This window comes from Hypanus sabinus, chromosome 5, assembly GCF_030144855.1.
Source record: "Hypanus sabinus isolate sHypSab1 chromosome 5, sHypSab1.hap1, whole genome shotgun sequence".
NCBI classification, from domain to species: Eukaryota; Metazoa; Chordata; class Chondrichthyes; order Myliobatiformes; family Dasyatidae; genus Hypanus; species Hypanus sabinus.
Genome location: NC_082710.1, coordinates 46552328 through 46568074, shown reverse-complemented (window position 1 = coordinate 46568074; position 15747 = coordinate 46552328). Strand labels below are relative to the sequence as shown.

Genomic DNA, 15747 nt, shown 5'->3' with positions numbered 1-15747 from the left:
ACTTGTTAAGAACCCTGATGTTAAAGAGTTTGGTTGTGCCCATTTTCAAAGATTTTTTTAAAACAAGTATCAATGATTTGAGTTGCTCTTTTCTATGCACTCACTGGCAAAACTGGACTTGAATCTTGTCCCACCAAGCAATCCTATTTCTGCTTGACTGCCTGGCTAAATTTATTCAGTAACTTGCAAAGGAATGAAAATGCATTTCTTTTTCGTAAGAAAAACACACGTTGACTCATCATGTGTTGATTTTCCACATGAAAATTTGGTTTGATTTGTTAATTTGACCTTGGTTTTTTTATAGGAAAGATCTGTCACAGAATGTGACTAATTGACCTATTGTACTGTGCCAGTTGGGGAAAAATACTCTAGGCTATTCCCAGTTTCTAGCATGGTCACAAGCTTCAATTTATGTCTACGGTTTCTGTCTCTGCTATGTAGGCAGTGATTTTCAGACCATCTGGGTGACAAGAAGTTTTCTTATTTCACTTTTTAATTTTACACCATTTCTTTAACACTGTGACCTTTCTGCTTAGCTAGAAATGTTCTTGTTGTTTACTTGTGCCATTCCTAATTTTATACATCTTAAGTCTCCTTTAAATTCTGTGGAACCTTACTGGTACCAGTTTAACAGTCATAAAAGCACTACTTGCTTCCCATCACTACCATAGTTTTGGATCCAATTTGCCATATTTGCTTGGATTGCACAGACTTCTGTTTTTCCTTGGAACCTTGCCAAAAGCCTTGGTTGAACTCTAGATAGATCACATCAAACACACAGTCTTTAACTCTCTTGTGGCCTCAAAAAAAAAATCTCAATCATTTTATTCAAAGTTGATATTTTCTTAATTAATCTATATGTTTGATTAATTGCCCCTCAGAATTGATGCTGATAATATGCTGATCGTTAAATTTCAAATAACTGGCCTGTGATTATTTCTCTTGTACCTGTGTTCCCTTTCTAAACAGCAGTACATTAGTAAATTTCCAGTTCTCTGTATTGAAAGATTGGAGGCAGAATCTCTCCAATTTCCTCCCTTATTTCTTAAAACAGTTTAGGATATATTTTAACTGGTTCTGTATTAATTTAAATTCTTTGAAATTGTAGCAGTTGGCTGTTCCAGTTCATCTCTGGGACTTGAAAAATTGTGTTTTATACTTTTCATGGATATTTCCTGTGAGCAGGTAGATTGACTACCACTCCATTAATTAACCACATAGGTATTAAAGGATTGCTGAATTTTCTTGTTGTAGCTTCCTTCTTTCTCTTTTCCTGTTTTCATGAATGGCAGTTACAATTTTGTTCTAGGCTACAGGATTGTTCTACTGTGTAGACTTTGCCTTAGTATCTGTGGCTTTCATTAGATAACTCTGCTTCAACTATCAGAAAATTCAGCCTTAAGCTACATTGCTCCATTTTTTTTCTGACCCTAGAAGTCAGCATTCAAAGGCAATTTATAGACTTTGCTTTAACAAAAAAAAATCAAACTTGTATTGAATTTTCAGATGGCTTATCTTATTTTTGAAGAATATTTAACAAACTTTTTGTCATAAAGAGTTTCCGTTTGACAGTTACAACTGAGGTGAGGGATGAAGAATAAGGTGATGTCTACATTTCTCTTCCAAGCCCATCCTGCCCCTCCCATATTCCTAACTGGCTTCTGACCATGTCAAGTCAACAAAACTGTTTTCTCCACGGGGTATCTTCCATAATCCTCTCTGTTTGACTCACCTTCATTAAGATACTTGAAGGATTAAAATGATGACAGTACATTTGGAAAATAATATTTTTGCTGGGATTAAGTGAGTTTCTTAAAGCAGCTGCTATAAGATATCAATAGCCTGTAGACTTCTGGTGGTGCCAGAAATAGTATTCTGGTCCTATGTGCTGATGCCATACTTCTGAATTCCAGGAAAGCCTCACAAGTGATCTAATCCTCGAAAGACTCTTAATTTTATTTCACCTTGTAGAATATTTGGGCATTTTTTATATATATAGCATATGCTTTACTGCAAACGAATTATTCTGTTATTTATTTGTACTCATTGTTTTGCTGTTAATAAAAGTTCAACAGATTGAAATGAAGCATTTTAGGAACCCTGTTCAAAAACTGCTAATATTTCTATTGCTTTGTACCTCATGTATAAATAAATTTGAATGTGGAATTATAAGCTTCGGTAAATATCCATAAAAAGTCAAAGGAAAATAAACACACTTCAATCTCAATGAGACTTTTTTTGCTGCACTAATGACAAATATTTTGTATCCAATTTGCAATTGGTTGTTTTATAACAAGTTTCATAAGTAGATCTTTTCCTGAAACAAGACTTGACCAAGTTCATCACTGATTCATTTACGTTAAATATACCTACAGTACAAGTTCTCAGTGGTCCCTATACACCTTGTTAATGTAAATATCTGATCAGCCAATCAATGCTAAAAGCATGTCGACGTGGTCAAGAGGTTCAATTTTAGTTCAGATGAAGCATCAAGGAAGGTAAGAAACGTGACCTGAGTGACTTTGACTGTGGAATGATCATTGGTGCCATTTGCGATGGTTTGACTATCTCAGAAGCTGCTGATCTCTTGGGATTTTCATGTAGTCTCCAGAGTTTACAGAGAATTGTGTGAAAAAACCAAAATAAAACATTCAGTTAGTGGCAGTTCTAGAAATATAGAAAACCTACAGCACAATACAGGTTTGGCCCACAAAGTTGTGCCGAACATGTCCCTACCTTAGAAATTAGTAGGGTTATCCATAGCCTTCTATTTTTCTAAGCTCCATGTACCTATCCAAAAGTCTCTTAAAAGACCCTATCGTATCTGCCTCCACCACTGTTTCTGGCAGCCTATTCCACGCACTCACCACTCTCTGTGTAAAAAGAACTTACCCCTGACATCTCCTCTGTACCTACTCCCCAGCACCTTAAACCTGTTCCCTCTTGTGGCAACCATTTCAGCCCTGGAAAAAAACCTCTGACTATCCACATGTTCAATGCCTCTCATCATCTTATACACCTCTATCAGGTCACCTGTCATCCTCCGTCGCTCCAAGGAGAAAAGGCTGAGTTCACTCAACCTGTTTTCATAAGGCATGCTCCCCAATCCAGGTAGCATCGTTGTAAATCTCCTTTGCACCCTTTCTATGGTTTCCACATCCTTCTTGTAGTGAGGCGACTGGAACTGAGCACAGTACTCCAAGTGGGGTCTGACCAGGGTCCTATTTGGCTGCAACATTACCTCTTGGCTCCTAAATTCACTTCCAAGATTGATGAAGGCCAATACACCGTATGCCTTCTTAACCACAGAGTCAACCTGCGGAGCTGCTTTGAGCGTCCTGTGGACTCTTGACCCCAAGATCCCTCTGATCCTCCACACTACCAATAGTCTTGTCATTAATGCTATATTCTGCCATCATATTTGACCTACCAAAATAATTTTCCATTCATAGTAGTTGTTCATACGAATTTTTTAGTTTAAATAGATTTTTCTTCTTCCTTTGAAGTATGAAACTATTTTCAAAATTGTCCAGATTGCAATGCAACTATTATAGTGAGTGATTGATTCGGAAAGGTGGATGAGATGCCATATGGTAATTGTGCGTGGTGTCAAGGCAATTTGAGCACTGCTGCAACATTGCTGGATTATGCACAAGTCATAAAGGTTTGTGCGGCATTATAATTAATGCACAGATGGTACTGGTGGGATTAGTGGTTGCAATGTCAAAAAATAATGTTACATTTAGGATTTAGTGATGGCTGTTGCATTGTACAAATATGCGACTTTAAAGGTAAGTTTGTTTTTATTAATGTGTAATGTTATCAGTTAAAGATAAGCTTAATAAATAAAGTACTAAGTGTAGTACCTGGTATGCACTTGAGGAAATCTTGTGTACAGAGTTGCTTGAACACTGTAATTGTATGATCTAAAAGATGGAATCTTGGGCATCTTAAGTGTCACTTTAGTATTTGCAAAAGGTTTTGATCTGTAGTTGTATACTCTACCTGTGAACTATAGCAATCTCTTCCCCTTCCCTTAAGCAGACCTATTTTGTTCTATGAAATACATAACTCAAAAGTGGCAATATAGCTAGTCAGATCCTCACCCACCCATTCACCTGTTCGGTCTTTCTAATCTTGCTCTAACTAGCAGGGGTACTGAGAGTAATCCAGAGATGATGGCTTTAGGTCCAGTTTGTCAGCTTCTTTGTTTCCTTTGTCATTACAACTGAGTGTAGTAATGTTGGTTTTCTTTGTAGTATAAAATTGGATACAAAATTGACTCATGGCTGTTTTTGTGACTAAAAGGCTATTATCACTGTTTCACGTGGCTCTGTACTCAGCCCCTCATTTTTTTATTCCAATATATAATCATGATTTGGCCATCATTGTAAGCAGGTTGATGAAGTTCCCAGCCTGAAACATCGACGCACTCTTTTTCTGTAGATACTGCCTGGCCTGCTGAATTCCTCCAGCATTTTGTGCGTGTTGCTTGGATTTCCAACATCTGCAGATTTTCTGTTTTATTAAAAGAACCAGCCTATTTTGATGTGAGCTGAAAAGATTTGACTGAAACTGTTGAATTGAGAACTGAATCCATTTGTCATCCACTTAAATCTATAAGGAGAACTGTTTGGAGGTGGCCATGGATGGACATATTGGAATGGTAATGGGAAGTGGAATTAAAATGGGTGGCTACTGGGAGATCCCGCTTCTTCTGGCGGTTGGAGCGCAGGTGCTCGGTGAAGCGGCCTCCCAATCCACGTTGGGTCTCCCTGATGTGCAGGAGACCAGAACGGGAGCACCGGACACAGTAATTGGGATGAGTGTAGTAATGTTGTAATGACACAGTAATTGGGACTGTGTCATGACCCCAGCAGACTCATAGGTAAAGTGTCACCTCATCTGGAAGGACTGTTTGGAGCCCTGAATGGTAGTGAGGGAGGAGGTGTAGGGGCAGATGTAGCACTTGTTCCGCTTGCATCCAATCCAGGAGGAAGATCAATGGGGAGGGATGACTGGACAAGGGAGCCATGTTGGGAGTAATCCCAGTATCCCTGCGGAAAGCAGAAAGTGCGAGTTAGGGGAAAAAAAGTGCTTGGTGTTGGGATCCCGTTGGAGATGTCGGAAGCTCTGGAGAATCAAGTGCTGGACATGGAGGCTGAAGGGGTGGTAGGTGCGGACAGAGAACTTTTCTCTGAGCCCCTTTACGGGCAACAGTTTAGAACCAGGGTAATAATAATGCTTTGTGGGTATTCCCAATATTTCTTTGGTAGAGAGTGTTACATTGCAGTGCCTCTCGGGAATTCCTGACCTACGACTGCTTAAAGCGAAGGATCAAGAACCTATAGAGTCCAGTCATTGCGAGCACACAAGTGAAGCTTGGTGCCTCCCACACTTCCTACCCATCAAACAACAGTTGCCCCACATGTAACAAACAAGTTTGCCTCATCACAGAACTAGACGGGGAGCAGGTCCACCTCAATTCCGAGCTGTAAGAGAAGAAGATGCAACAGCACACGTGATTCCCGCAGCTTTGTTACATTCGCTTCTGGATATTGTGTATTTTTAGGTGTGGTGGTATCTCTTTTACACATTGCTTAATGAGGAAAGCAAGTTTATTTTATCGAAGTGCTTTAGAACAGGTATGCTTTTGTAACTGGAGTAGAATTGCCTGTTGTGAAATGCTGATTGTTAACTGGGTAACAAATATGGGGTTTCAAGAGCTGAGGTGTTTTACAATGGAAGTTTTTTTTTCGCTTTTTGTGTGTGGTGATTCTCAGCTTCTTTCATTTCTTGAGATTTGCTTTCTATTTCCTTTTGAGTACTAGTTCCTTCAGCTTTTGTGTTGGAGTGAAGTGTGAATATCTGATAAAACTGAGCTAATTCATGAGCAGCTGCAGCGGAGAAGCAGGTCATTTAACTTCCTCAGTCCTACAGTTGAATTTCTTTCTTAACTTTGAGATTATAATGGCAAGGCCTGAGATGAATGTGATTTAAACAATTTCAGGAGTTAGCGAAAGGTATGTTTTGTTACTTCTTGCTGTAGAGGTTGTGTTGCAATGTGATTGCTTTGTTCGAAATCATTCTTTTTTCATTTGCATTGTTACTGCTCTGAGTTGAATCAGCATGAAGTCAAGGGTGAGAAAGAACCATTTAGCATGGCTCTCTTGTTGCTTTATTAATCCTATTTCTGTATAAATTGCATTAATGTAAGTAACTTATTAACCCTAAATATTTTCAATTGCACAACAAATTTATTTTTGTTCTTTATGAACTTAGATATGTTTCCGTATTTGTTTGTGATGAATTATTCTTGTACTGTAAATTTATGGTGAATTTGAAAAGGATTGGATGCTGAATGTTTCAATAAGGAAATAATTTCAGAATGTCTGTGAGGGCTGTTCAGAAAGCAGATCTTGTACTAGTGCGATTTTTGTAGCGTGATTGCTTAATGCAATATTTATTTTATTTTGTTTAGTAAGCTGATTTCTGGTTTGATGGAGCCACACTCTCTCAAGTAACCAGGATATAAAGAACATTTAAAAATGAGTGGATGGTAACAGTGTTTTGTGTTGCGGGGAGATGCCTCTGGATTATTTTTAATATAGAAAACTCTGAACTGTGTTTCATATCTGACAAGGGAATATTCTCCCTTACTCTGGAGTTTCTTTTTTTTTAAAACTTTTTTTAACTAAGCAGACATTTACTGTTTTATAGCTAATTAAATAGATTTGGTGATTAAAGGTAAAATGTGGTGATAGGACCTGATGAGAATTAATAAATAATATCTGTAAAAGTCTCTTTAAACAGCTTGATTAAAGGAAATGTAAATTTGTCAGACTTAAGCAAAAACAGTGCTTGAACAGTCAGACAGAAAACTGCATTTGCTGGAAATCTGAAGAAAAGGCGAGTGTGGAAATACTTAGAAGCATCTGTGGAAAGGAATAAAAAAACTGAGTTTTACAGATGGTTAAAGTTTCAAATGAACTGGCCTATTTAAATATGAACTCGGGAAGCTGATTTGAAATAACTGAATCCGAACAGCGAGTGGATGACAGATGTCTAATGAATGAGAGCAGATCGAAGAGGAAAATGATGAAATTGGTAAGGAAAGGAGTTAGCTGACACACTTCCATTAAAGTCCACTGCTTAATAAACTTTGGGAAGTATGAAATAAAACCTTAAAGTGCTGCAAATACTCGGGCAGTGTCTGTATAGATTAAAGCATCGAATAGATAGATTGATACTTTATTGATCCCAAGTTAGAGTGTCACAGTAGCACTACAAATGCACAGATATAAATATTAGAAGTAGAAAGAATAAAAAATAAGTTAACACAATCAGTCTCGCAGGAAGGAATCATCACTTCCCCAGATGTAGGTTGACTCATTATAGAACCTAATGGCCGAGGGTAAGAATGATTTCATATTGCACTCTTTGGAACAGCACAGTTGTCTTAGTCTAGTACTAGAAGTACTCCTCTGTTAGCCAGGATGGCACGCAGAGGATGAGAAATGTCCAGAATTGCCAGGATTTTCCGTAGTGTCATTTGTTCTACCACTGCTTCCAGTGTGTCAGTTTGACTCCCATTACAGAGCCAGCCTTTAGTTTTAAAGGTCTTTCAATAGAATAGAAAAAAGTTTAAAGACGATTTTCAACATTGAGAGAAGGTGAAAAGAGAGCAAAAGGGTAAAGTAGAATGTGGAGATTAATTATGAATAAATAAACCAAAGTGATCAAGGGTACCTGTAAATGGGAAGAAAAGAATCATTGTCTGAAAGTGGTTTTCCTTTGAATCTGAAAGGTTGTAAGGTGCGTTGTGGAAAGTTGAGATGCTGTTCTTGGAGCTTGAGCTACATTGGAACTGAAGAGAGAGAGAGAGAGAAAGAGAGTGGGGTGGAATGTTAAAGTGATGTGTGACAAAAAGCTCAATTACGCTTGAGGATATCCATAAAACAGTCACATTGTTTGTTGCCCAATGTAGAGGAAGCGTGAAGAAAGTACTGTAGAGAGGCACAAACACAATCAGTATCTACTGATAAGATGTTTGGGCATTAGCTGGTGTAAAAGGGGGGGATAGAAATGCAGTTGATACGTTTGTTGGTAATGGAGCAATAAGCTGACTTGTTGCAGAAGCACTATTGTGATTGTAGTTACTTTTTTCTTTCCCCATTCCTGCTTATGTTCAACAATTTCCTACAGTCTGCTCCTTCCACTGGTGTCTCCTCAGTTAGTGTTTTAAGAGATGGCAACCTTTCCCCTTGTTCCATTATTTTTTTGTCATTTAGTCTTTTCTGTGTTCTTGCCTATTGCAGGTCTTTCATATTTTCCTCCTCTTACCTTCCTTTTCTCTGAACATTATTTTCACCCAGATGTGAAGAGAGGTCAGTTGAGTTCTCTTGACACCGATAGTGTTTGATGCACGGAGAATGTTGTGGTTTTCATTATGCAAAGTAGCTTGATTTTGTAATTGCTTCTATTTAAGCGTTAATTTATTTTATTACTTCCACCCCCCCCCCCCAACTCGCAGACAGGACGTATATCCTCGGACTGCAATTAGGAGGTGAGCAGAAATGTACAAATGAATTACCAGTTCAAGTGACTGACTCGAGCCAAATTTGTGTGCCTTCGCCACTTGGACAACTTCCTCTTCAATACTTGTGATGTTGGACTAATCAAGTACAGTTACTTCTGGGTTTGTGGATTTCTTTTGACATTTTTATAACAACTCTGCAACTGCCACATGATGAGAAGACGGAATATGGCACTTGTTGTGTTGTACGTGACTCTTCACCTCGTTCGACTTTCATATTGTAGCCTTGCCGTTCCAAGGACTGTGTGGAAATATGGAGGTAAGATTTGTATCTTCAGATTTACTTTCATTTCACTTTACAATGTTTGGAGCTCTAGGCTACACCTCACAGAATCCTAAAATTTTAAATGCTGTCATTTATTGAAATCAAACTAAACATTGTCCAACTGTTAAGTAGTATTAAAATTAATTGTTCAGTCTCTTTGATAGCTATGCCAATGTACACATGTTGATTTTTATTCCCCATCTAATTTTGTAGTTTTAACTCTCATTTGATGGTAGGGACAAGTGAGTTAGGTTATAGTCTTAGTCTTATGTAAAAGCTCATCATTCCTGTGAAAACCAGGTGCAATTTCAATAAGTACATTTAAGTATTTTAAAATTAAACATTGGAACAATTTATCTGAAATTGGTGTTCTACCAAGGAAGATTAGGGCAACATGCATGAGAATGCCAGTGCGTGCAGGTTCCCTTCCAAGTCACACATTGTCACACTTGGAAGTAGACCACTGGTCCCTCATTGTCACTGGGTCCAAAATCAGAAATGTCTTACTCAGCAGCATTATGGGGCATCTTTACTGGGTTTGGCATGATGCTGCAACGGTTAATGCTGCTGCCTCGTCTTCTCCAGGGATCCACCGTTAACTCAATCCTAGAAATGTGCTAATAGGTTAATTGGCCATCATAAATTATCTTTTAAAGGTAAAGATAAAGATCGGCTTTATTTGTCATGTGTACATACAGTGAAATGAGTCGTTTGTCACCTTTCAATGCAGTCCAATATGCTGGGCAGCCTGCAAGTGACACCATACATTCAATGCCAACATAACATGCCCACAAATTACTAACGCCAATCCATATGTCTTTTTGGAATGCGGGAGGAAACCAGAGCACCCGGAGGAACCCATGTGCGGTCACATAGAGAATGTGCAGACATCTTAAAGACGGTGGTGGGAATTGAACCCCAATCTTTTGATCGTTGGCACTCTTAAGCATTATGCTGACTGCTATGCTGCCATGCCACACATGGTTTTAAAAGTGAAAATAGGTGATAGGTAAATGCCAACTTGCTGGTGGTGCTCAGATCCTGAAAATGAATTTGTAAAAAATAAACATACGCTTACAGGAGCCATGAGCTTCACATTATTTTATCACAAATTCCTTGCATCTGTTTGTCAGTATTTGTTTAATGAAGGAGGACACTCATAATAATGCATTCTTTTGATATGCTCTGGAACTAAAGAAAATAACCTGAAGGAACAGTGCTTGAAAATGGGTACAGCCCCTCCCAGGGGACCATATTTTCTCACCTTCTCTGCCCTAAAGTTGAAAGACCATTCTTTCTGTGCATATGTAACATCTTTCTGGTTGCTACACCAGACATCCAGTGGCCTCCCTCATTTAAACTGTTAAGTTCATGTCATGTTATGGTCAGGTTTATCCTCCCAGGTCTTCACTTTACATTAAATTTAACCTTCTCAAGCTCAGAGTTCCTTGCAGTCAAAAAAAAATAAATATCTTCATCCCATTGGTATTGATTGGAATAGATGTAGGTGAAAATTCAATCTTCATGCCCACCGTACCAGGTGTTCCACACTGATGCTTGAAAATGGTACACTGGACATAATTCTTTATTTGTAGTACCCCACAGTACTTCCTTTTGCCAGAGGAATTATGTTGGGGCACTAAAAGAGCTGCTCCTAATTGTGCTATAACATTATCCCCTTTTCTGGAAAATTCTATTTCACTGTTGTCAGACCAGCTCGAGGACAGCTTCAATCCCAATGTTAACAGACAGTTGAAAATCAAAGTCAAAGTATTTATATGTCACCATCTACTACCTAGAAATTCATTTTCTTGCTTGTTAGTGAGAGGATTGACTCATTTCGCTGACAACTGTGCTCCAAATGTTGTAATGAGCACAGTTGTATTCAGTCAATGCAATTAATAAGGAATTTTAAAGTACTGTGATTAATTTACGAACATTTGGAAAATGGTTTTGGGTATAGTTTTTTGTTGTTACGACTTCATTATCAATTTTGAAACCCTTCTCAAAAAGTATATCCAGCCAAATGATAAAGTCCTCTAAAGGGACTTGAGTCCATAAAGAATACTGTATTCAAAATCTTTGTCCTACTATAGAATCAAGCAATGTTTACTTTTCTGACAAGGGAGTGTGTAATTTGCATAATGACATCAAAGGACCAAAGTTGTTAGTTTTAGTTAAGGGAAATGCCCCCACTCCAACATTTTAGTTACATGTTAATGCTTTAAAATAATTAATAGTTTGTAACTGTTGGTTGTAATGTGGTAGGATGTTGTGATCTTAGATTGATGATTAACCATTGTCCAGAGATCATAAAACAGTTGAGCGCAGGCCTCTTGCTTCACAATGTTGTGCCGAGCTAATTAAACTAATACTTAATTAAATGCTATTGCTATTGCTAGATGCCTATGCTATTGCTAGATGCCTACAGAATGTCCATATCAATTCCATTATCGGCACAGTCATGCGTCTGTTTAAGATCCCCTTAAATGCCTGCATTACCGTACCTGGCAGCGCATTCTCAGCACCCAGAGCTCTTTTATTAAAATCTTGCCCCGTATATCTACTCTGAACTTGCCCTCTCTCACCTTAAGTACATGCCCTCTAGAATTAGATATTTTGACCCAGGGAAAACTTGCTGTTTATCCTATCTGTGCCCCCTGTGCACTCATAAACTTGTATCAGGTCTCCTCTCGATCTCTGAAACTGCAAAGAGAATGACCCAGGGTGTTTCCTGGGCATCCACGCTCACCCCAACTTCCCACACCTTAACATGGATAGAATTCCTCTTGTCCTCACTTGCCATCCTAGGAGAAAAACTGCCTTCACCCGCATCACCTCCATTTCCTGGACATCTGTACTCACCCCAACTTCCCACCTGTCCTCACCCACCATCCCGTGAACCTCAGCATCTAACACATCATTTTCCACGACTTCAACATCTTCAACCCATCTTTGCTTCCTTCTCACTTTCTGCTTTCCAGGGGGATCACTCTCTCCATGATGCCCACGTCCATTCATCCCTCCTCACCAACCTCCCTCCCGGCACGTATCCCTGCAAACAGCCAAAGTGCTACAGCTGCCCATTCACCTCTTCCCTCACCTCCATTCAGGGCCCCAAACAGTCCTTCCAGGGTGAGGCAACACTTAACCTGCAAATCTAATGGTTGCAATTGGTCTGTTGTATCTGGTGCTCCGAAAGCTTCTTCTACATTAGTGACGCAACGTAAATCGGGGCATTGCTTTGACAAGCACCTCCATTCCATCTGGCAGAAACATATTTCCCAGTGGCCCACCATGTTAATTCCTATTCCCACTTTGACATTTCAGTCCATTGCCTCCTCTTGTGCTACGACGAGGCCACTCTCAGGGTGGAGGAGCAACATCTTATTCTGTCTAGGTAGCCTCCATCCTGATGGCAGGAACACTGACTCTTCCTTCTGGTAATTTCTTTCTTTCTTTTTCTCCCCCTCCCTCTTCCTATTCCCCAATCTGGGCTCTTACCTCTTCTCACTTGCCTGTCACCCTCCTCTTTCCCTTTCTCCCATGGTCCACTCTATCAGATTCCTTCTTCCCCAGCCACCCACCTACATGGCTTCACATATCACCTTCTAGCTTGTCCTCCTCCTGCTTCCCTCACCTTTTTATTCTGGCATCTTCCCCCTTCCTTTCCGGTCCTGATGAAAGGTCTCGGCTCGAAACATCGATTGTTTATTCATTTTCATAGATGCTGCTGAGTTCCTCAAGCATTTTGTTTTGTGTTGCTCTGGACTTCCAGCATCTGCAGAAATTCTTGTGTCCCAGATTTGTCCAGCCTCTCCAATCTAGGGAGCATCTTATTAAATTTGCTTCTGCACCCTTTCCAAACTCTCCATATCATTCCAATATTGGCTGTTCAGAATTGAATGCTATGTTCCAGTTGCAGACATCCCACCTCTCCTGGAAATTCCGGGAGTCTCCCACATGTTGATAGTGGCTCCCTGACGCCCGCAAATTATATCCAATATCCTGGAAATTGATTTTTTTTTTTGAGAGACAGAGAGAGAGAGACAGACAGACAGAGCAAGAGAGAGCGAGCGACAGAAAGACAGAGCAAGACATGGCAAGAGTGTACCAAAAAAAGAAAATATAAAACGTATTTCACCTTAGACTACACTAAAGTGTACCCTTGCCTAATAGGGGTAAAAAATAATGACAGTGTTGCTCGCTGCACCGTTTGCAACAGTGACTTTTCTATTGCTCATGGTGGGTTAAAATGTAAAAGACATGTTGAGGTGAGTTTAACAGGTGTCATTCATTCATTAGCATAGCTAACGTCATTTAAACTAGCTGGCTAGCTGCTAAGGAGCTACTCTATTGCAGACATCCACCTCTCCCAGGAGTCTCTCGCAAATTGATGGAGCTACCTCCCTGAAATGAGTTTTTGCAGGGTGGGATGTCTGCAGTTGCGGCCTAACCAGATTTTTATAAAGCTGCAGCATAACTTCTTGACTCTTGAAATTAGTGCCTTGACTTGTGAAGACAAGCATGCCACATGTTTTCTTTGTCATCTTGGGGTATAAGCCATTTTTGGGCCTGGATCCCAAGATCCCTCTAATACATCAACATTGTTAAGGGCCTGCCCATGAGTTGTGTTCTGTCCATTTGCATTTGGTCTCCCAAAGTGCAAAACATAACACTTGGACGATTGAACTCCATCAGCCAGATGCTTCACCATTCTTTGAATTGTATCTCATAGCATTTCACAAGGCTCTTTGCCTGTTGAAGAATTTAATTTCCCGGTGACTGTTTGCTAGTGTGGGGTTGTATATCAAGCCAAGAATTCTTCACCCAGAAAAATATATGAGTGCTATCCCATTTTGCAGCAACTTCAGAAATCACTAGACATTATAATTGAGACACATCCAAGTATCAAGAGTTGAGGGAGGGAGAGCTGAAAATATTGTGGGCAGATTTTGTGTAGTGATTAACCATGAGGGTGAGTACTTCTGAATGTGCATATTGTTTGTTTTGTATGTTACCTGCAGAAAAGACAAAACTTTGTATAGATTTTGTGAAGATTATAAAAAATATTAAATGCGTTTAAGGGGTTTGGACAAGCAGCAGATTGCCTGAAGATAACTGGCAAGCAACATTGGTTAATAGTGGAGGGAAATGTTCAGTCTCATTGACTTTCACTCTGTTCAGCTCCTGCTATTTATGCATGCCGTGGCTTTCCCATGTGTACCACTAGCAGTTATAGAACACACTGAAGCTGTCGGCTATACTTTCAGATCTTTTATGCTCAAACAGACCATTTGGCATTGACGTTGAGCCTCACTTGAAACTAAACACCAGAAAGATGAAAACCACATAATTTGGCCCTCATCAGATTCTCCCTAATGATTTTTGCTTCTTGACTAAATTGAACCCAAACCAAACACAATGTGGATCCTTGTTGTTTTTATTTTTAGCATGCTCCTTCTGTAATGATTTAATTTCAGTATTTGGTGTATGCGTCCAGTCAGCTATATCACTCCCCCTGTTGTATTTTTTCCTACTCATTTATAGCTCATTTAAAAGTGGACTACCCGTCTCTCTCAGCTTAACCCAAGCCCTCTGCTTGAAACCTTCTTCTTAGGATCCTCTGCTTTGTCCTATAGAAATAGCCCTTAAAACATGTCGTTTTAGCCAAAGTTCAAAGTAAATTTATTAGGAAAGTATGTCGATGTTACCATATACTATCCTGAGATTTAATTTTCTTGTGGGCATTCACAGTAGAACAAAGAAATTCAATAGAACCAGTGATAAACAACAAAGACTGACAGAACCGATGTGCAAGCAAAAGAACACAAGTTATGCTAATCCAAACAAAATAAATAAATAAGATAGAGTTGTAGTGTATTTAAAAGCGAGTCCATAGGTTGTGGAATCAATTCAGTGAATGAAATTATCCACGCTGGTTCAGAATCCTGATGGTTGGAGGGTACTAACTGTTCCTGAATCTAGTGATGTGGGACCTAAGCTGTACCACCTTCCCGATAGCAGCAATAAGAAGAGAACATGGCCTTGGATGGTGGGGGTCTTTGATGATGGATGATGCTTTCTTGGGAAAGTGTTGCTCCTGATGGACTGGGCTGTATCCACCACTTTTTGTCAGCTTTTTCGTTCCCTCTGATAAAGCCATCTTGCCCTTGTGTCCTCTATCTTGTTCTCCAGTGACTGTACATTAGCTAACAGGATGCTGAGGAGAGGCAGTGTTTGAAGTTCACCCCAGTGTCCTCTCTTCTGGCGATGGCCGACCTTCGTCCACTTCAAGCTGCTATACCAGCATTCCTGAGAGTCAAGTTCGCTGAATCCTATAAGAGGTCATAAAATCACTAGTTTGTTTAGATGGTTCAGAAGTGTTTCTTAAAGAGAAATTGTAGTGATCCGCAGCTCAAAAGAAAGATTCTGATTAATTGACACATCGCAACCAGTATATTTTGGCCCAATTAAGCAGCTGCCCCATTTAGCTCAAGTTTCATGGAAATAGTTAAAAACATATTTTAAAAAATTGTTGCAAACTGAGTAACAGATACTGTATTTAAATGAAATACAGAGCAAATTAGTTCTATATAATTGGTTCCCAATAGTTATTGACAGAAGAATTCATCCACTGTATGCTGCCATATTCTTTTGGTTAACTGTAAATAAACAAAATTAGCAGAGACACCCCATTCAGATATTGGACTGCCTTCGTACAATGCTTTCGACGATTGAATCCTCTAAATCTTCATTATCATTGTATCATTTAAGGTGATTGTTGATATCTTAATTTTTGTAGTTCCTAACTAGAAGTATTGAAGTTGCTTCTTTTTCATTCCTGGCCAATTCTGACATCTCCAAGCCTGAATGTCTGAAGCAG

General features: G+C 39.4%; 1 protein-coding gene across 3 annotated transcripts in view; it reads left to right on the top strand.

The window, feature by feature from the left end:
* LOC132394129 (semaphorin-4D-like) overlaps positions 1-15747 on the top strand; it is a 161335-nt gene that overhangs the window by 102693 nt on the left and 42895 nt on the right. For 2 of the 3 annotated variants that reach the window (XM_059969899.1, XM_059969900.1), the window contains exon 3: positions 8534-8855. In XM_059969899.1, the coding sequence (XP_059825882.1) occupies positions 8747-8855 (109 nt within the window). In that variant the 5' untranslated portion in view covers positions 8534-8746. Of the gene's footprint in view, positions 1-6800; positions 7108-8533; positions 8856-15747 lie in introns of those variants that run through there. The other variant, XM_059969901.1, reaches the window with a different exon arrangement.